Source organism: Coregonus lavaretus, assembly GCF_964263955.1.
Source record: "Coregonus lavaretus genome assembly, contig: HAP1_SCAFFOLD_643, whole genome shotgun sequence".
NCBI classification, from domain to species: Eukaryota; Metazoa; Chordata; class Actinopteri; order Salmoniformes; family Salmonidae; genus Coregonus; species Coregonus lavaretus.
Window position 1 is genome coordinate 203,117 of NW_028164093.1, and position 20,470 is coordinate 223,586.

At 43.5% G+C, this 20,470-nt stretch overlaps 2 protein-coding genes across 3 annotated transcripts; one reads left to right on the forward strand and one right to left on the reverse strand.

Annotated features, from left to right (window-relative positions):
* Positions 1 to 239: 239 nt before the first annotated feature.
* LOC311117466 (uncharacterized protein) lies at positions 240 to 14,384 on the reverse strand. 2 transcript variants are annotated; one of them, XM_084192388.1, is made up of 5 exons: positions 14,282 to 14,384; positions 5,191 to 5,491; positions 979 to 1,033; positions 631 to 748; positions 240 to 442 (listed from the first exon to the last, which is right to left on the reverse strand). In XM_084192388.1, the coding sequence occupies exons 1-5, from the start codon at positions 14,332 to 14,334 to the stop codon at positions 409 to 411; spliced, it is 561 nt and encodes a 186-aa protein (XP_084048514.1). In that variant the 5' UTR covers positions 14,335 to 14,384; the 3' UTR covers positions 240 to 408. The 2 variants fall into 2 exon arrangements, with proteins under 2 accessions (XP_084048514.1, XP_084048515.1); XM_084192389.1 differs by having other exon boundaries at positions 5,191 to 5,488; positions 14,282 to 14,373.
* On the forward strand, positions 14,331 to 17,621 carry LOC311117465 (uncharacterized protein). Its single transcript, XM_084192387.1, has 5 exons — positions 14,331 to 15,189; positions 15,311 to 15,365; positions 16,266 to 16,380; positions 16,509 to 16,738; positions 17,179 to 17,621. The coding sequence occupies exons 1-4, from the start codon at positions 14,893 to 14,895 to the stop codon at positions 16,726 to 16,728; spliced, it is 687 nt and encodes a 228-aa protein (XP_084048513.1). The 5' UTR covers positions 14,331 to 14,892; the 3' UTR covers positions 16,729 to 16,738; positions 17,179 to 17,621.
* The last annotated feature ends 2,849 nt before the right edge of the window (positions 17,622 to 20,470 follow it).

Sequence of the window (20,470 nt, forward strand, 5' to 3'; positions counted from 1 at the left end):
CACGCTTCTTTAGAACTCTTCTTTAGAACCTTTGCAACACTCAGAAGTCACCTCAGAGATACGCCTTGCTCCATCTCAGAGAGAATTAGCCCTAACCTCTTTCAGTCATTCCTACAATAACCATTCATGTACTGTACCATAGGATGAAAATCACTCATTAAAAAATGTAATGTCTCCCTTCCTTACCTGCATACATAAACTAACAGTGTATGTAATGAAGACATGACATTCAGACTGGGTTTTCCAAATCTTTCTTGGTTTTTATTTTCCTGAGTATTGAGAGGTACAGTAAGTGAAGGTGGTTGTAGGTGATAAAGGTTATGAGCTGCACAACGATGATGTGCATGGGTGTGTGTGCATCACGGCAAGCATGAGGGAGGGAGGGAGATAGTGTAGTGCAAGTTGTCTTCATTTTGGGGCCTCAGTGATTCCACACAGCTTCCTGCAAAACAACAAAGAAAACAACAACAACCACTAGTTATGAATGGCATGTGAGCACCCAGTAACCACAGAACTACATGACACACAGTACACCGTGACCATAGAAGTGTTTGATAATGGTGACCACAAGACTGTGTTACTGGGTGTGTGTGAGTGTGCCTGAATGCCTGGGTGTGTAACTGCTCTTACCGTCCTTCCTCATTGGTCTGGTCCACAAACGCACACAGTGCCTTGTCCCGGTCCAGAATCTGCTGTTTCAATGCCTGGATCTCCTCCTGAGCTGTCTTCTTCTCTGCTTCCTGATCATCTAGAGGGAGGGGGCGGGAGAGGGAAAAGGGGGAGGGAGGGATAAGGAGAAAGGGGTGGAAAGGGGGAGGGTAGAAAAAAAGACAGAAGGAAATGGGTAGATAAGGAGGAAAGGGTAGTGAGAGAGAGGTGAGAGGGAGGAGAGAGAGTAAGGGGAACATTTAGAATGATGCATGATGTATTCCCTCTGAGCTGAAGGTACCCATCACTGCAGTAAAATAGACATCGTACCTTTAACTTTCTGAAGGGCCGCCGACGCGTCATTCTTCTTTTTCTCAGCATCGGCCTGAGGAGGAAAAATAGGGGAGATGAGGAAGATGAGGACCGGTATTTGAGGAAGATGAGTACCGGTATTTGAGGAAGATGAGGACCGGTATTTGAGGAAGATGAGGACCGGTATTTGAAGTATTGTAGGCCTTATCTAGGCCTTATTAAGGGCTACATAAGGCATACAATGATTCCTTCATAATATGTACTTTGTTTAAAGTGTGACTAATACTTTTTGTGACTAAGTTAAATGAAATTCCTGACTGATTACTGCTAAATGAATACCTGGCAGAATACCTCTCAAATACCACTCAACACAAAACATACAGTACTTTCAGAAAGTATTCACACCCCTTGACTTTTTCCACATTTTGTTGTGATACAAAGTGGGATTCAAATAGGTTTAATTGTAATTTTTTGAAAATGATCTACACAAAAATCATAACATTAAAAAAACTATATAATGGAAAATAAAACATTTATATAATTATCTTTATTAGATACTGTATGTATTCAACCCCCTGAGCCAATACATGTTAGAATCACCTTCGGCAGCGATTACAGCTGTGAGCACACAGCTTTGCATACCTGATTGTACAGTATTTGCCCATTATTCTTTAAAACATTCTTCAAGCTCTTTCAACTTGGTTGATCATTGCTAGACAGCCATTTTAATGTCTTGCTATAGATTTTCAAGATGATATAAGTCAAAACTGTAAATAGGTCACTCAGGAACATTCAATGGCGTCTTGGTAAGCAACTCCAGTGAATATTTGTCCTTGTATTTTAGGTTATTGTCCTGCTGAAAGGTGAATTTGTCTCTGTTGTAAAGCAGACTGAACCAGGTTTTCCTCTATGATTTTGCCTGTGCTTAGCTCTATTCTGTTTCTTTTAATCCTAAAAAACTCCCCAGTCCTTGCCGATGACAAGCATACCCATAACATGATGCAGCCACCAACATGCTTGAAAATATGAAGAGTGGCGATGTGTGGTGATGTGTTGTGTTGGATTTTCCCCAAACATAACGCTTTGTATTCAGGACAAAAAGTTAATTTCTTTGCCACATTCATTGCAGTATTACTAAAGTGCCTTATTGCAAACAGGATTCATGTTTTGGAATATTTTTATGGAATTGTATTCTGTACAGGCTTCGTTCTTCTCACTCTGTCAATTAGGTTTGTATTGTGGAGTAACTCCAATGTTGTTGATCCATCCTCAGTTTTCTCCTATCACAGCCAATAAACTCTAACTGTTTTAAAATCACAAATTGGCCTCATGGTGAAATCCCAGAGTGGTTTCACCTCTACAGCCACTGAGGATGCCTGTATCTTTGTGGTGACTGGGTGTATTGATACACCATCCAAAATGTAATTAATAACTTCACCATGCTCAAAGGTGTCCTACCAATAGGTGTCCTTCTTTGCAAGGCATTGGAAAACCTCCCTGGTCTTTGTGCTTGGATCTGTGCTTGAAAATCACTGCTGGACTGAGGGACCTTACAGATAATTGTATGTGTGGGGTACTTAGATGGGGTAATCATTATGTGGGGTAATCATGTTAAACACTTGTTGCACACAGAGTCACAGGGCTCATCTGAATGTAACCTGGTACCGGTTTAAAAAATGAATGGAAGTATGGAGGTAGTTTTGTGCCCCCAAAAAGTATATTTCCTGAGCTTTCTTACAGGTGCAGCTCAATAAATTAGAATATTGTGGAAAAGATAAGTAATTTCAATAATTAAATTGACAAAGTGAAAGTCATATATATCGTGGATTAATTACACAAAAAGTGAAACTCATATATATCGTGGATTAATTACACAAAAAGTGAAATAGTTTAAGCCTGTATTTGTTTTAATCTTGATGATTACAGTTTACAGCTCATGAAAACCCAAAATTTAGTATCTCAGAAAATTAGAATATGACATAAGACCAGTGAAAAAAGGAAATTTAATACAGACATGTCGGCCTTCTGAAAAGTATGTTCTTGTACATGCAGTCAGTACTTGGTTGGGGCTCCTTTTGCATGAATCACTGCATCTATGTGGCGTGGCGTGGCATGGAATCGATCAGCCTGTGGCACTGCTGAGGTGTTATGAAAGCCCAGGTTGCTTTGATAGCGGCCTTCAGCTCGTCTGACAATATCCCATAAATTCTCTATGGGGTTCAGATCAGGCGAGTTTGCTGGCCAATCAAGCACAGTAATTCCATGGTCATTGAACCAGGTATTGGTACCTTTGGCAGTGTGGGTAGGTGCCAAGTCCTGCTGGAAAATTAAATCAGCATCTCCATAAAGCTTGTCAGCAGAAGGAAGCATGAAGTGCTCTAAAATTTCCTGGTAGACGGCTGAGTTGACTTTGGACTTGATGAAACACAGTGGACCAACACCAGAAGATGACATTGCTCCCCAAATCATCACTGACTGTGGAAACTTCACACTGGACTTCAAGCAACTTGGATTCTGTGCCTCTCCACTCTTCCTCCAGACTCTGGGACCTTGATTGCCAAATGAAATGCTAAATTACTTTCATCTGAAAAGAGGACTTTGGACCACTGAGCGACAGACCTGTTATTTTTCTCCTTAGCCCAGGTAAGATGCTTCTGCCGTTGCCTCTGGTTCAGGAGTGGCTTGACACGAGGAATGCAACAGTTGTAGCCCATTTCCTGGATACGTCTGTGCGTGGTGGCTCTTGATGTACTGACTCCTGCCTCAGTCCACTCCTTGTGAAGCTCCCCTCCATTTTTGAATGGCCTTTGCTTGACAATCCTCTCAAGGCTCCGGTTATCCCTGTTGCTTGTGCACCTATTCCTACCACACTTCTTCCTTCCACTCGACTTTCCATAAATATGCTTGGATACAGCACTCTGTGAACAGCCAGCTTCTTTAGCAATGATCTTTTGAGGCTTTCCCTCCTTGTGGAGGGTGTTGATGACTGTCTTCTGCACAACTGTCAAGTCAGCAGTCTTCCCCATGATTGTGAAGCCTACTGAACTGGACTGAGAGACCATTCAAAGGCTCAGGAAACCTTTGCAGGTGTTTTGAGTTAGTTAGCTGATTAGAGTGTGACACCTTGAGTCTACAATATTGAACTTTTTCACAATATTCTAATTTTCTGAGATACTGAATTTGGGGTTTTCATGAGCTGTAAGCCGTAATCATCAAGATTAAAACAAATAAAGGTTTGAACTATTTCACTTTTTGTGTAATTAATCCACGATATATATGAGTTTCACTTTGTCAATTGAATTATTGAAATTACTTAACTTTTCCACAATATTCTAATTTATTGAGCTGCACCTGTATATCTCCTAGATATAGGACAGACACTTCAAAACAATATTCCTTATTATACATTTTTGGACTGTCTGTTTTGCCATTTATGAATGTGTTATTCAATGCGTTTATATGTGCTATATATTTCTTTATATACCTTAAGGTAGAAAGATTCCAAATAAAATAGCTAAATGATCAATAGTATGACCATCTTAAAACAATTCCATATGTTAGCTTAGTAGAAGCAGATGTTTACTCAGCTTAGTAGAAGCAGATGTTTACTCTTCAACTTATTTGGGCTTGCCATAACAAAGGGGCTGAATACTTATTGACTCAATACATTTCAGCTTTTCATTTTTCATAATTTTTTTACAATTTCAAAATACCACTTTCATATTTTGTGGTATTGTGTGTAGATCAGTGACACAAAATCTCAATTTAATCCCCTCTAGTATGAAACACAAACATTAACACACCTCACCTGACGGTGATCAGTGAATACAGGGCCCTTACATTAGTAGGGCTAATGAATCAACAGAAAATAACTAAACTGATGATCATCATATCCAACACTCCCACTGTCAGTGAATTTGACCTATAAACATATCACAAGCCAGTCTGTTGCCAACGGTTTCACAATGGATAGGAAGATTGTTTTAGTGCTGCCTTTTTTTCAGTGTTCTAATTCCTAATTCTATGGTTCTGTGTCTCTGGTGAGACTTGGCACAGGCATTCTGTTAATGGATTATTATAGATCATAAAACGAGGATAAACAATACTGTACCTTCTCTATGTAGAAGGTGTCTGTTTGCATAGCGTGTGTGTGTGTGTGTGTGTGTGGTGGGGGGTGGGTGGGGGGGGGGGGGGGGGGGGGTTGTGCACCTGCGCATTCCATTGGCCTACCTTCTCTGTATGACAGGTCTTTAGGCTCTTGTCCGCCTCGCCTGCGGCTTTAGCAGACTGCTCCTTCTTCTTAGTCAACTCGTCTCTCTTGGTGTTGATGGGCTTCAGCTCATCATTCAGCTTCTGGATTTTCATCTTGACCTGGACGATGTCATTCTCCTTCTGCTTGACCTGAGAGGAGCTCTCCAGAGCGCGGGCTTTAAGACCCCGCAGAGTAATCTCCTGGTGGACCGCCTGGTACATCAACACCACCATCACACCCACGGCCAGGAACACTAGCGTAGACACAGCCCGCATACTGCTGGGACAGGACAGAGAGAGTGAAGGAGGCAGAGAAAGAGAGAGGGAGAGAGAGATGAGGCTCAAGTCAGGTGCAGTGTATCTTTCTTGGCTGCTGTCTTTTTCTGTCACTCCTAAACCATCCCCGTAGTCAGCCTGTGTTTGTTGGAGAGTGTGTGTTCATATTCCCTCCCTCTGGTTGCTGATGGCAATTTGTCCACGTGTAACCGGTTCGTCCCGCTAGGTGGAATGTTTGGTAGACAAAGCAAAATCTACTTCCTTGTTTAACTACTGCACTCCCACCACTTCTATCTCCCTCCCCACCCTTCTCACTCTCCCTCCCTTCCTCTCTTGCTCTCTCACCTTTTGTTTCAGAGGCATGGTCACGTTTTATTACTAACATATATCCTCTCTCTTTGCAGTAACTTTTATCTATCTCTTTCATTTGCATTTAATTTCTCCTCCCTCTTCCTCTTAGAGGGTACACAGACAACCAGATATTATGAAATTGTTTCATGTAGTAAGTCATTATTTAGGATACAGTGTGTGCAATGGGGAGATTTAAGATCACTGAAGTTCATATTCAGTTTAGAGTGATTAACACAATGTTTAGCATATTAATATACAGTACCAGTCAAAAGTTTGGACACACCTACTCATTCAATGGTTTTTCTTTATTTGTACAATTTTCTACATTGTAAAATAATAGTGAAGACATCTAAACTATGAAATAACACATATGGAATCATATAGTACCCAAAAAAGTGTTAAACAAATCAAAATATATTTTATATTTGAGATTCTTCAAATAGCCACCCTTTGCCTTGATGACAGCTGTGCACACTCTTGGCATTCTCCCAACCAGCTTCACCTGGAATGCTTTTCCAACAGTCTTGAAGGAGTTCCTGTAGCGGGTGATTTGGACGGAGTCAGGCGCAGGAGGCGTAAATCACAGAATAATGGTTTATTCGGCCAATACAGCGGTTCGCAGCAATGCGTAAAACAACTGCAGTGCGACTTATCGGTGCACTGGGGAAAACAAAACACACGGGTGAATATCCCGCCGATCAAGTACATAATGCTCCACCGAGCTATCGACACCTCCACATGGAAACAATCACACACAAAGACATGGGGGGCAGAGGGAATACTTATACAGGGACTGATGAGGGGATATGAACCAGGTGTGTGTAAAAAACAAGACAAAACTAATGGAAAGATGAGAAGAGGAGCAGCAGTGGCTAGAAGGCCGGTGACGACGAACGCCGAAGCCTGCCCGAACAAGGAGAGGAGGCAGTTTCAGAGGAAGTCATGACAGTTCCCACATATGCTGAGCACTTGTTGGCTGCTTTTCCTTCACTCTGCGGTCCGACTCATCCCAAACCATCCCAATTGGGTTGAGGTCAGGGAATTGTGGAAGCCAGGTCATCTGATGCAGCACTCCATCACTCTCCTTCTTGGTAAAATAGCCCTTACACAGCCTGGAGGTGTGTTGGGCCATTGTCCTGTTGAAAAACAAATTATAGTCCCACTAAACCCAAACCAGATGGGATGGCGTATCGCTGCAGAATGCTGTGGTAGCCATGCTGGTTAAGTGTGCCTTGAATTCTAAATAAATCACAGACAGTGTCACCAGCAAAGCACCCCCACACCATAACACCTCCTCCTCCATGCTTTACGGTGCGAACCACACATGCAGAGATTATCCGTTCCCCCACACCGTGTCTCACAAAGACAATGCGGTTCGAACCAAAAATCTCAAATTTGGACTCCAGACCAAAGGACAAATTTCCACCGGTCTAATATCCATTGCTCGTGTTTCTTGGCTCAAGCAGGTCTCTTCTTGTTATTGGTGTCCTTCAGTAGTGGTTTCTTTGCAGCAATTCGACCATGAAGGCCTGATTCACACAGTCCCCTCTGAACAGTTGATGTTGAGATGCATCTGTGACTTGAACTCTGTGAAGCATTTATTTGGGCTGCAATTTCTGAGAATGGTAACTCTAATGAACTTATCCTCTGCAGCAGAGGTAACTCTGGGTCTTCCATTCCTGTGGCGGTCCTCATGAGAGCCAGTTTCATCATAGCGCTTGATGGTTTTTGCGACTGCACTTGACATTTTCCGTATTGACTGACCTTCATGTCTTAAAGTAATGATGGACTATTGTTTCTCTTTGCTTATTTGAGCTGTCTTTGCCATAATATGGACTTGGTCTTTTACCAAATAGAGCTATCTTCTGTATACCCCCCTACCTTGTCACAACACAACTGATTGGCTCAAACGCATTAAGAAGGAAAGAAATTCCACAAATTAACTTTTATAAAGGTACACCTGTTAGTTGAAATGCATTCCAGGTGACTACCTCATGAAGCTGGTTGAGAGAATGCCAAGTGTGCAAAGCTGTCATCAAGGCAAAGGCTGGCTATGTGAAGAATCTCAAATATGAAATATATTTTGATTTGTTTAACACTTGTTTGGTTACTACATGATTCCATATGTGTTATTTCATAGTTTTGATGTCTTCACTATTATTCTACAATGTTAGAAATAGTACAAATAAAGAAAAACCCTTGAATGAGTAGGTGTGTCCAAACTTTTGAATGGTAGTGTATGTTCCCTTTCTGTAATACCCATGATTTCCAGTGTATGTGACACTCAAGGTGCGGGTTGATGGTCACTAAGCTTGATACTGAATGTTATGGATTATTCTCATTTCTGTTGATAGTGATTGACGCCATACTGGATGTACAAGGACCGAGGACACACTGATTATTCGTATTGTATTGATGACATCCTGTGAACACTGTGTGATTCTGTAGCAGCTGGAAAAGTCACTGCCTTTTGTTTTGACTTGCTACAAGCCTCACGGGCTGGTGTTTACTTTGGTGCTGTCTGATTAGGATATAAAGGGCCTGTCTCCAAGAGGCTGGTGTTTCCTTTGGTGCTGTCTGATTAGGATATAAAGGGCCTGTCTCCAAGAGGCTGGTGTTTCCTTTGGTGCTGTCTGATTAGGATATAAAGGGCCTGTCTCCAAGAGGCTGGTGTTTCCTTTGGTGCTGTCTGATTAGGATATAAAGGGCCTGTCTCCAAGAGGCTGGTGTTTCCTTTGGTGCTGTCTGATTAGGATGTAAAGGGCCTGTCTCCAAGAGGCTGGTGTTTACTTTGGTGCTGTCTGATTAGGATATAAAGGGCCTGTCTCCAAGAGGCCAGTAAGTCATTGGGATCATTTGAGTGGTAAGGCGAAAGCAACCGACTGTAGACGAAAGTCGAGTAGTGAAATCGAGGGAGGTGCATCTGCGAAAGGTGAAAGTTGGACACTGATGTGGTTTTCCAACAGCAAGGCTCAGCGCAACATGGCAGTGTTCCCATTGTTTATAAAAGTTTTTCTTTATTATGTCAAAATAAACATGTCTCCACAATCACAAACTGAAAATATACAGTGCATTCGGAAAATATTCATACCCCTTGACATTTTCCACATTTTGTTACGTTACAACCTATTCTAAAATTGATTAAATAATTTTGTCCCCTCATCAATCTACACACAATACCCCATAATGACAAAGCAAAAATCTTTTTCTTTTTTTTATGTTTACAAATGTATTTTAAAAAAAATAATGAAATTTGACATATACATAAGTATTCAGACCCTTTACTCAGTACTTTGCTGAAGCACCTTTGGCAGCGATTACAGCCTCAAGTCTTCTTGGGTATGACGCTACAAGCTTGGCACAACTGTATTCGGGGAGTTTCTCCCATTCTTTTCTGCAGATCTTCTCAAGCTCTGTCAGGTTGGATGGGGAGCGTTGCTGCACAGCTATTTTCAGGTCTCTCCAGAGATATTAGATCAGGTTCAAGTCCAGGCTCTGACTGGGCCACTCAAGGACATTCAGAGACTTGTCCCGAAGCCACTCCTGCGTTGTCTTGGCTGTGTGCTTAGGGTTGTTGTCCTGTTGGAAGGTGAACCTTCGCCCCAGTCTGAGGTCCTGAGCACTCTGGAGCAGGTTTTCATCAAGGATCTCTCTGTTCTTTGCTCCATTCATCTTTCCATTGATCCTGACTAGTCTCCCAGTCCCTGCCGCTGAAAAACATCCCCACAGCATGCTGCCACCACCATGCTTAATCCTGGGATGGTGCCAGGTTTCCTCCAAACGTGACGCTTGGCATTCAGGCCAAAGAGTTCAATCTTGGTTTCATCAGACTAGAAAATCTTGTTTCTCATGGTCTGAGAGTCCTTTAGGTGCCTTTTGGCAAACTCCAAGTTGGTTGTCATGTGGCTTTTACTGAGGAGTGGCTTCCATTTGGCCACTCTACCATAAAGGCCTGATTGGTGGAGTGCTGCAGAGATGGTTGTCCTTCTGGAAGGTTCTCCCATCTCCACAGAAGAACTCTGGAGCTGTCAGAGTGACCATCGGGTTCTTGGTAAACTCCCTGACCAAGGCCCTTCTCCCACAATTGCTCAGTTTGGCCGGGCGGCCAGCTCTAGGAAGAGTCTTGGTGGTTCCAAACTTCTTCAATTTAAGAATGATGGAGGTAACTGTGTTCTTGGGGACCTTCAATGCTGCATAAATGCTTTGGTACCCTTCCCCAGATCTGTGGCTCGACACAATCCTGTCTCTGAGCTCTACGGACAATTCCTTCGACCTCATGGCTTGGTTTTTGCTCTGACAACTGTGGGACCTTATATAAACAGGTGTGTACCTTTCCAAATCATGTAAAATCAATTGAATTTACCACAGGTAGACTCAAATCAAGTTGTAGAAACATCTCAAGGATGATCAATGGAAACACCATGCACCTGAGCTCAATTTCGATTCTCATAGCAAAGGGTCTGAATACTTATGTAAATAAGGTATTTTGGTTTTTATTTTTAATACATTTGCAAAAATGTCTAAAAACCTGTTTTCGCTTTGTCATTGTGGGGTATTGTGTGTAGATTGAAGGAAATAAATAATTTAATCAATTTTAGAATAAGGCTGTAACATAACAAAATGTGGACAAAGTCAAGGGGTCTGAATACTTTCCGAATGCACTGTATATGTGTACATTGCACAATCAATTGGTGTGAGAGAGAGCCTCAAATATCACATTAATTTGTACATATCCACATGAATTGCAGCAAAGTTGGTTCCTGTTTCAGTCACGTCTTTGGTCACGTTCCCATGGGTCAAACAAAAACACCCTTCCAGAAATAAGTCTCTCACTGTTGCCGCTTGCTACAGACCCCCCTCAGCCCCCAGCTGTGCCCTGGACACCATATGTGAATTGATTGCCCCCCATTTATCCTCAGAGTTCGTACTGCTTGGTGACCTAAATTGGGATATGCTTAACACCCCGGCCATCCTACAATTTAAACTAGATGCCCTCAATCTCACACAAATTATCAACGAACCTACCAGGTACAACCCTAAATCCGTAATCATGGGTACCCTCATAGATATCATCCTGACTAACTTACCCTCTAAATACACCTCCGCTGTCTTCAACCAGGATCTCAGCGATCACTGCCTTATTGCCTGCGTCCGTAACGGGTCCGCGGTCAAACGACCACCCCTCATCACTGTCAAACGCTCCCTAAAACACTTCAGCGAGCAGGCCTTCCTAATTGACCTGGCCCAGGTATCCTGGATGGATATAGATCTCATTCCGTCAGTAGAGGATGCCTGGTTGTTCTTTAAAAGTAATTTCCTCTCAATCTTAAATAAACATGCCCCATTCAAAAAATACAGAACTAAGAACAGATATAGCCCCTGGTTCTCCTCAGACTTGACTGCCCTTGACCAGCACAAAAACATCCTGTGGCGTACTGCATTAGCATCAAATAGCCCCCGCGATATGCAACTTTTCAGGGAAGTTAGGAACCAATATACACAAGCAGTTAGGAAAGCAAATGCTAACTTTTTCAAACAGAAATTTGCATCCTGTAGCACTAACTCCAAAAAGTTTTGGGACACTGTAAAGTCCATGGAGAATAAGAGCACTTCCTCCCAGCTGCCCACTGCACTGAGGCTAGGAAACACTATCACCACCGATAAATCTACAATAATCGAGAATTTCAACAAGCATTTTGCTACGGCTGGCCATGCTTTCCACCTGGCTACCACTACCCCGGCCACCAGCTCTGCACCCTCCGCTGCAACTTGCCCATGCCCCCCCCCCCCTGCTTCTCCTTCACACAAATCCAGACAGCTGATGTTCTGAAAGAGCTGCAAAATCTGGACCCCTACAAATCATCTGGGCTAGACAATCTGGACCCTTTCTTTCTAAAACTAGCCGCCGAAATTGTCGCAACCCCTATTACTAGCCTGTTCAACCTCTCTTTCGTAACATCTGAGATCCCCAGAGATTGGAAAGCTGCCACGGTCATCCCCCTCTTCAAAGGGGGTGACACTCTAGATCCAAACTGTTACAAACCTATATCCATCCTGCCCTGCCTTTCGAAAGTTTTTGAAAGCCAAGTTAACAAACAGATCACCGACCATTTCGAATCCAACCGTACCTTCGCCGCTATGCAATCCGGTTTCCGAGCTGGTCATGGGTGCACTTCAGCCACGCTCAAGGTCCTAAACGATATTATAACCGCGATCGATAATAGACAGTACTGTGCAGCCGTCTTCTTCGACCTGGCCAAGGCTTTCGACTCTGTCAACCACCGCATTCTTATTGGAAGACTAAATAGCCTTGGTTTCTCAAATGACTGCCTCGCCTGGTTCACCAACTACTTCTCAGATAGAGTTCAATGTGTCAAATCAGAGGGCCTGTTGTCTGGACCTATGGCAGTCTCTATGGGGGTGCCACAGGGTTCAATTCTTGGGCCGACCTTTTTCTCCGTGTATATCAATGATGTCGCTCTTGCTGCTGGTGACTCTCAGATCCACCTCTACGCAGACGACACCATTTTGTATACATCTGGCCCTTCATTGGACACTGTGTTAACAAACCTCCAAATGAGCTTCAATGCCATACAACACTCCTTCAGTAGCCTCCAACTGCTCTTAAATACTAGTAAAACTAAATGCATGCTCTTCAATCGAACGCTGCTGGCACCCGCCCACCCGACTAGAATAACTACTCTCGACGGGTCTGACCTAGAGTATGTGGACAACTACAAAAACCTAGGTGTCTGGTTAGACTGTAAACTCTCCATCCAGACTCACATTAAGAATCTCCAATCCAAAGTTAAATCTAGAATCGGTTTCCTATTTCGCAACAAAGCCTCCTTCACTCATGCTGCCAAACATGCCCTCGTAAAACTGACTATCCTACCGATCCTTGACTTCGGCGATGTTATTTACAAAATAGCCTCCAACACTCTACTCAGCAAATTGGATGTAGTCTATCACAGTGCCATCCGTTTTGTCTCCAAAGCCCCATATACTACCCACCACTGTGACCTGTACGCTCTTGTTGGCTGGTCCTCACTACATATTCGTCGCCAAACCCACTGGCTCCAGGCCATCTATAAATCACTTCTAGGCAAATCCCCACCTTATCTTAGCTCATTGGTCACCATAGCAACACCCACCTGTAGTATGCGCTCCAGCAGTTATATCTCACTGGTCATCCCCAAAGCCAACACCTCCTTTGGCCGCCATTCCTTCCAGTTCTCTGCTGCCAATGACTGGAACAAATTGCAAAAATCTCTGAAGCTGGAGACACTTATCTCCCTCACTAACTTTAAGCATCAGTTGTCAGAGCACCTTACCGATCACTGCACCTGTACACACCCCATCTGAAATTAGCCCGCCCAACTACCTCATCCCTATATTGTTATTTATTTTGCTCATTTGCACCCCAGTATCTCTATTTGCACATCATCTCTTGCACATCTATCATTCCAGTGTTAATACTAATTGTAATTATTTTGCACTATAGCCTATTTATTGCCTTACCTCCATAACTTGCTACATTTGCACACACCGTATATATATTTTCTGTTGTATTTTTGACTTTATGTTTTGTTTTACCCCATATGTAACTCTGTGTTGTTGTTTTTATCGCACTGCTTTGCTTTATCTTGGCCAGGTCGCAGTTGTAAATGAGAACTTGTTCTCAACTGGCTTACCTGGTTAAATAAAGGTTAAATAAAACAATTATAAAAAATAATAAAAAATAAAACTAATGATTGGTTGACCATAGAGCCTCTCACAATGCAGGCAATGGCTGCAGGGTGAAGTTGGTGAAGAGCAACTGCAGAAACTTGCAGTAGACTGCAGTCAAATCTTGATGACCTTTGATCACATGATTTTTGTAAAGTTCATGCAGTCGACATGTAGGTGCAAGTCAGACAATATTTATCCCCATAATGCAACACACTTTTTTATGTTTCACTCACATAATATAATTTAAAAGTATCCATTAAGGTGTCTGTAATATAATAAAAGTGGCAAAAACGAATGTAGACATTAATAAATGCATTTCTATATTTCCCAAAATATTGTTTACAACGGCGGGGGAGTTCCAAGATGGAGGCGCGGGTGGCTTCAACACAGCGCTCCGTGGCATCATCTAGTGTATATAAATCATTAGTTTTAACGTAATACACCAGATAGATTTTTGTATTGACTTTACCAACTATTTTGCGCTCCTTTTTGTTTTCCTGTAAATTCCTAGTTCACTGGACAATTTAATGGAAACATAGCTAGTGTGGCCTTACATCAAACTGGCAGAGTTTTATAGGTTTGTCATGACTAAATGTTTCTACTTGAACTCAATTCTAAATCAAAGGTAGCCGTAGCCTTTCGGCGTGTTATAACAAATTCTGATATAATTCCTAATTCTAGTTGCGCGTGTTATACAGCATTATCACGTTACCTTTTTACGTTTATATTCCCTTGAATTCCGGAGTACTGATTACCATTTTGCATTCAGCCACTTACTTCCGCGTAGCAGTGACAGGTAGGGTAGTGCTATCCGGGATCTTTGGGACGTCCCTACCCTCAATCCTAAACCTAACCTTAAATCCTACCCTTACTCTAACCAAAACCCTTACCTAACTTTAACCCTTATTAACCATTTTAAATTTAAACTTCAATGGAGTAGGGCCGTCCCAAGGATACCAGATAGCATGGACCGTGACAGGTGGGCGGGCACAGGCACGGGCACGGGCACGGGGATGGTTACTTGCGATAGGTAAGTTAAGTGCGCAGAGTTCTGGTGGAGCACTCCCCAAAAGAAAAAAGAAGAAGAGGGGCACTGTTTCAGGTTTTCAGGGATATAGTGCATAAAGTATTTTCAACCTGACTTCCGTTTCCCCTGAAAAACTTAAGTAGCGACTCCGCTCAGGTACACTGATTATCGACCTGTCCTTTCACACTCCATCGGTACTTCCGCTGTAAATCTGCGAGGACATCGTCAACACTTCTGTGGAGCGCTCGACAGGGACCAGCGAAAACGACTGTTCCTTGGTCAAACTCCACGGCAGGATGAAGACGCAGGGTGTGTTGGTGGCGGTGTCGATGCTGACTAGCGTAGCTCTGCTGGGACTGATAAACGTGCGGCGGAAAGAAGAGGTGAAGGAGCAGAAACATGAATCGTTCGAGATGATTAAACTGCGTGTGACCAGAGACGTACTGGGAGAGTACCACCAAGAGGTGATCAGTGCCCACAACCTGCTGGACAAGACCAAGGCTCAGGTGGATACTCTGGGGTCAGAACTCCCCCCACTGCAGGCTGCAGAGGCCAAGAAGAAGAGTGAACTGGAGGCATGCCAGGGAGAAAAGGTAAGGAGGAAGGGGTATGTCTGGGGTTTAGAGTGTACACTACGGTATGTATGCATGGCATATAGTGAATTGATTTGTTCTGTGCTCATCGTGTGTGTGTGTACTCTCTCTCCTGTCACAGAAACAGGCTGCTGACGAGGTGGGGGCCGTCGAGGCAGAGAACAGTAACTCCAAAAGTGAGTGTTTAAACACTTGAAACTCTATGGTTACATCAACACTGTTCATAAATGATCTAAGCCTTATTCCTTATACTACTATGATAACATGTATGATAGTTCACTGCTCCCGGGCGCCGTTGAAGTAGACGTTGATTAAAGCAGCTCCCCGCACCTCTGATTCAGAGGGGTTGGGTTAAATGCAGAATACACATGTCTGTTGAATGCATTCAGTTGTGCAACTGACTAGGTGTTCACTTTCCCTTCCCTTTCACAGTGAACTATAACTTAAAAACAGGGTTAAACAGGTCCAGGACCAGTTCTAGGTGCAAGCCTTGTTTTCTCTTCTAAATATTTTGGTGGATGAGAGACATCTTGTGGTGGAATAAACTCATTGCAGGTCGCTGGGATTAAGAGTAGTATTAGGAGTATTCTGTATATGCAACTGGTTTTATTGAATATGTTTTATTCACTAACCTGTCTTTTAGTATCCCCCTGTCTCTGTCCTGTAACCTCTAACCCCCTGTTCTGTCTGTCCTGTAACCTCTAACCCCCTGTTCTGTCTCTGTCCTGTAACCTCTAACCCCCTGTTCTATCTCTGTCCAGCAGCCTCTAACCCCCTGTTCTGTCTCTGTCCTGTAACCCCCTGTTCTATCTCTGTCCTGTAGCCTCTAACTCCCTGTTCTGTCCTGTAGCCTCTAACTCCCTGTTCTGTCCTGTAGCCTCTAAACCCCCTCTCTGTCTTGTCCTGTAGCCTCTAACCTCCTGTTCTGTCCTGTAGCCTCTAACTCCCTGTTCTGTCCTGTAGCCTCTAACCTCCTGTTCTGTCCTGTAGCCTCTAAAACCCTGTTCTGTCCTGTAGCCTCTAGTCCCCTGTTCTGTCCTGTAGCCTCTAACCCCCCTCTCTGTCTTGTCCTGTAGCTGAGTTTGAGAAGCAGAAGGCTGCCTGGGAAGCAGAGGTGACGTCTCTCAAACAGCAGGTGGAGCAGTACAGCAAAGTGTGTGCCTTTGTGAAGAAGGACTCTGTAGAGGGCAGGTAAGAGCCTGGGACTAGACCCCTGAACGTGGAACACCTCTATACATGTTTGTCTGTATGTATACCTGTACACCACAGGTATATGGACATGTGTACACCTTAGCCCTATCTGTCTCTGACTCCCAAAGGAAACTGTGTGGGGATGAACCGCCTAAACAAGAGGCCGCCCCCAAACCAGATGCCCCCAAACCAGATGCCCCCAAACCAGATGCCCCCAAACCAGATGCCCCCAAACCAGATGCCCCCAAACCAGATGCTCCCAAACCTGATGCTCCTAAAGAAGCCCCTAAACAAGAGGCTGCCCCCAAACCAGACGAACCCAAGCCTGGGGCCCCAAAGAGGAGATGAGCAGAGCTTGGTATCGTTTGTTCTGTCTTTTTCTGTTAGCATTCCACTGTTTGGTATTCTCTTGATAGCATTAGGAAACAGCTTATAACAGTGAAGATACAACATGTCATTACAGGTTATTATGTAGAAATGCCAGAGACTCAAAAACAACTTAATAAAAAAAAAGGCTTCTATCATTAAAATGGATAGTATTTCAGTCAAATACAGTGATGTCAGGGTCTTTTGAGTCTTTCTGTCTGGGACTGTATTAGAGTTGGCTGTAATGTCAGTATGAGGTTATTAACCAGCTTTATGTTGTTCTAGTTATTATCCCCATCTCTCATTGTTGACAGAGGTGTGATCAGTCTTCTCTGGAACAATGTCTTATCTGTCTTATCAGGACATTGGTTGTATTTTTCTTTATTGTGTGAAGGATAACTGACTTTCATTTTGACCTTTGTTTGTTTTTAGGGTGGAAGAAGAGAACGGGAAGAGCAACATGGAATCAAAGACAAGACAAATAAGGAAGCCGGATGAAAAATGGAGACCTTTTTAAACTCAATCGTTAGAACTTGCCCTTCATGCTACTTTAGACTGTTTATGAACTACCATCTAACACATATAAGTGGATATTGAATACTTTTTGTTAACCTTGTCCATGCCTCTCTGTCAGTATGACCCTCCCTCAGGGTGTGTGTGTGATTTGAACAAATGTGTACGTGCCACCAGTATCGACCAATCGGAAAGTCCAGAGCCTCTCTGTCACTCCTCATCATCCTCACTCTGTTACCCCGGTGACGGTATTATGTAGTCGTGGCGACCATAGCATTGACCAATCAGAAGTTGTGGATTAAACTAACTGTTATTTCTGTTAGTCTGATTCTGATGTAATAAAGCTTAACCCTAAAGGAACATTTTGAATGTGGATTTTATTACCTATTAATACAGAACCATTAATATTTAATGTGAGCACAAACATTGGCATTGTTTACTGAGTGTTCTGATTCCATCCATCTTTAAACATTTAAAAACAAATAACTGATAACAGCTGCTGTAGATCTGTTTGAATATCGCAATTACAGTGGGGAGAACAAGTATTTGATACACTGCCGATTTTACAGGTTTTCCTACTTACAAAGCATGTAGAGGTCTGTAATTTTTATCATAGGCACACTTCAACTGTGAGAGACGGAATCAAACAAAAATCCAGAAAATCACATTGTATGATTTTTAAGTAATTCATTTGCATTTTATTGCATGACATAAGTATTTGATACATCAGAAAAGCAGAACTTAATATTTGGTACAGAAACCTTTGTTTGCAATTACAGAGATCATACGTTTCCTGTAGGTCTTGACCAGGTTTGCACACACTGCAGCAGGGATTTTGGCCCACTCCTCCATACAGACCTTCTCCAGATCCTTCAGGTTTCGGGGCTGTCGCTGGGCAATACGGACTTTCAGCTCCCTCCAAAGATTTTCTATTGGGTTCAGGTCTGGAGACTGGTTAGGCCACTCCAGGACCTTGAGATGCTTCTTACGGAGCCACTCCTTAGTTGCCCTGGCTGTGTGTTTCGGGTCGTTGTCATGCTGGAAGACCCAGCCACGACCCATCTTCAATGCTCTTACTGAGGGAAGGAGGTTGTTGGCCAAGATCTTGCGATACATGGCCCCATCCACCCTCCCCTCAATACGGTGCAGTCGTCCTGTCCCCTTTGCAGAAAAGCATCCCCAAAGAATGATGTTTCCACCTCCATGCTTCACGGTTGGGATGGTGTTCTTGGGGTTGTACTCATCCTTCTTCTTCCTCCAAACAGGGCGAGTGGAGTTTAGACCAAAAAGCTCTATTTTTGTCTCATCAGACCACATGACCTTCTCCCATTCCTCCTCTGGATCATCCAGATGGTCATTGGCAAACTTCAGACAGCCTGGACATGCGTGCGCTGCAGGATTTTAATCCATGATGGCGTAGTGTGTTACTAATGGTTTTCTTTGAGACTGTGGTCCCAGCTCTCTTCAGGTCATTGACCAGGTCCTGCCGTGTAGTTCTGGGCTGATCCCTCACCTTCCTCATGATCATTGATGCCCCACGAGGTGAGATCTTGCATGGAGCCCCAGACCGAGGGTGATTGACCGTCATCTTGAACTTCTTCCATTTTCTAATAATTGCGCCAACAGTTGTTGCCTTCTCACCAAGCTGCTTGCCTATTGTCCTGTAGCCCATCCCAGCCTTGTGCAGGTCTACAATTTTATCCCTGATGTCCTTACACAGCTCTCTGGTCTTGGCCATTGTGGAGAGGTTGGAGTCTGTTTGATTGAGTGTGTGGACAGGTGTCTTTTATACAGGTAACGAGTTCAAACAGGTGCAGTTAATACAGGTAATGAGTGGAGAACAGGAGGGCTTCTTAAAGAAAAACTAACAGGTCTGTGAGAGCCGGAATTCTTACTGGTTGGTAGGTGATCAAATACTTATGTCATGCAATAAAATGCAAAGTAATTACTTAAAAATCATATAATGTGATTTTCTGGATTTTTGTTTTAGATTCCGTCTCTCACAGTTGAAGTGTACCTATGATAAAAATTACAGACTTCTACATGCTTTGTAAGTAGGAAAACCTGCAAAACCGGCAGTGTATCAAATACTTGTTCTTCCCACTGTATGTAAAACTCCTACTACTATAGAATGAAGTCACCTCCAAAATTATTGGCATATTTACAATTTACATTTACATCATTTAGCAGACGCTCTTATCCAGAGTGACTTACAAATTGGTGCATTCAACTTATGATAGCAAGTGGGACAACCCCTTTTTTATTTATTTTTATTTTTATGGGGGGGTGGGGGAGGGTGGGGGGGGTAGAAGGATTAGTTTATACTATTCCAGGTATTCCTTAAAGAGGTAGGGTTTCAAGTGTCTCCGGAAGGTGGTCAGTGACTCCGCTGTCCTGGTGTCGTGGGGAAGCTTGTTCCACCATTGGGGTGCCAGAGCAGCAAATAGCTTTGACTGGGCTGAGCGGAACTGTGCTTCTGTAGAGTTAGGGGAGCTAGCAGGCCAGAGGTGGATGAACATAGTGCACTCGTTTGGGTGTAGGGTCTGATCAGAGCCTGAAGGTAAGGAGGTGCCGTTCCCCTCACAGCTCCGTAGTGAGATTAGTAGAAGTACAGCATCTAGTAAAGATGAGGTCAAGCGTATTGCCTGCCTTGTGAGTAGGGGGGGACGGTGAGAGGGTGAGGTCAAAAGAGGAAAGGAGTGGAAAGAAGGAGGCAGAGAGAAATGAGTCAAAGGCAGACGTAGGGAGGTTAAAGTCACCCAGAACTGTGAGGGGTGAGCCATCCTCAGGAAAGGAACTGATCAAGGCATCAAGCTCATTGATGAACTCTCCAAGGGAACCTGGTGGGCGATAAATGACAAGGATGTTAAGCTTGAATGGGCTAGTGACTGTGACAGCATGGAATTCAAATGAGGAGATCGACAGATGGGTCAGGGGAAAAAGAGAGAATGTCCACTTTGGAGAGATGAGGATTCCTGTGCCACCGCCGCGCCGACCAGATGCTCTTGGGGTATGCGAGAACACATGGTTATACGAGGAAAGAGCAGTAGGAGTAGCAGTGTTTTCTGTGGTAATCCATGTTTCCGTCAGCGCCAAGAAGTCGAGGGACTGGAGGGTAGCATAGGCTGAGATGAACTCTGCCTTGTTGGCCGCAGAACGGCAGTTCCAGAGGCTGCCAGAGACCTGGAATTCCACGTGGGTCATGCGCGCA

Bases quoted from the DNA above. Each gene is read 5' to 3' on its own strand.
- LOC311117466 (XM_084192388.1), bottom strand. From the start codon at position 14,334: ATGCAAAATGGTAATCAGTACTCCGGAATTCAAGGGAATATAAACGTA. The intron at 5,492-14,281 runs GTAACGTGATAA...GTCCTGTCCCAG, and splicing joins GGGAATATAAACGTAAAAAG to CAGTATGCGGGCTGTGTCTA. The intron at 1,034-5,190 runs GTAGGCCAATGG...TTTCCTCCTCAG, and splicing joins AGACCTGTCATACAGAGAAG to GCCGATGCTGAGAAAAAGAA.
- LOC311117465 (XM_084192387.1), top strand. From the start codon at position 14,893: ATGAAGACGCAGGGTGTGTTGGTGGCGGTGTCGATGCTGACTAGCGTA. The intron at 15,190-15,310 runs GTAAGGAGGAAG...CTCCTGTCACAG, and splicing joins AGGCATGCCAGGGAGAAAAG to AAACAGGCTGCTGACGAGGT. The intron at 16,381-16,508 runs GTAAGAGCCTGG...TGACTCCCAAAG, and splicing joins AAGGACTCTGTAGAGGGCAG to GAAACTGTGTGGGGATGAAC.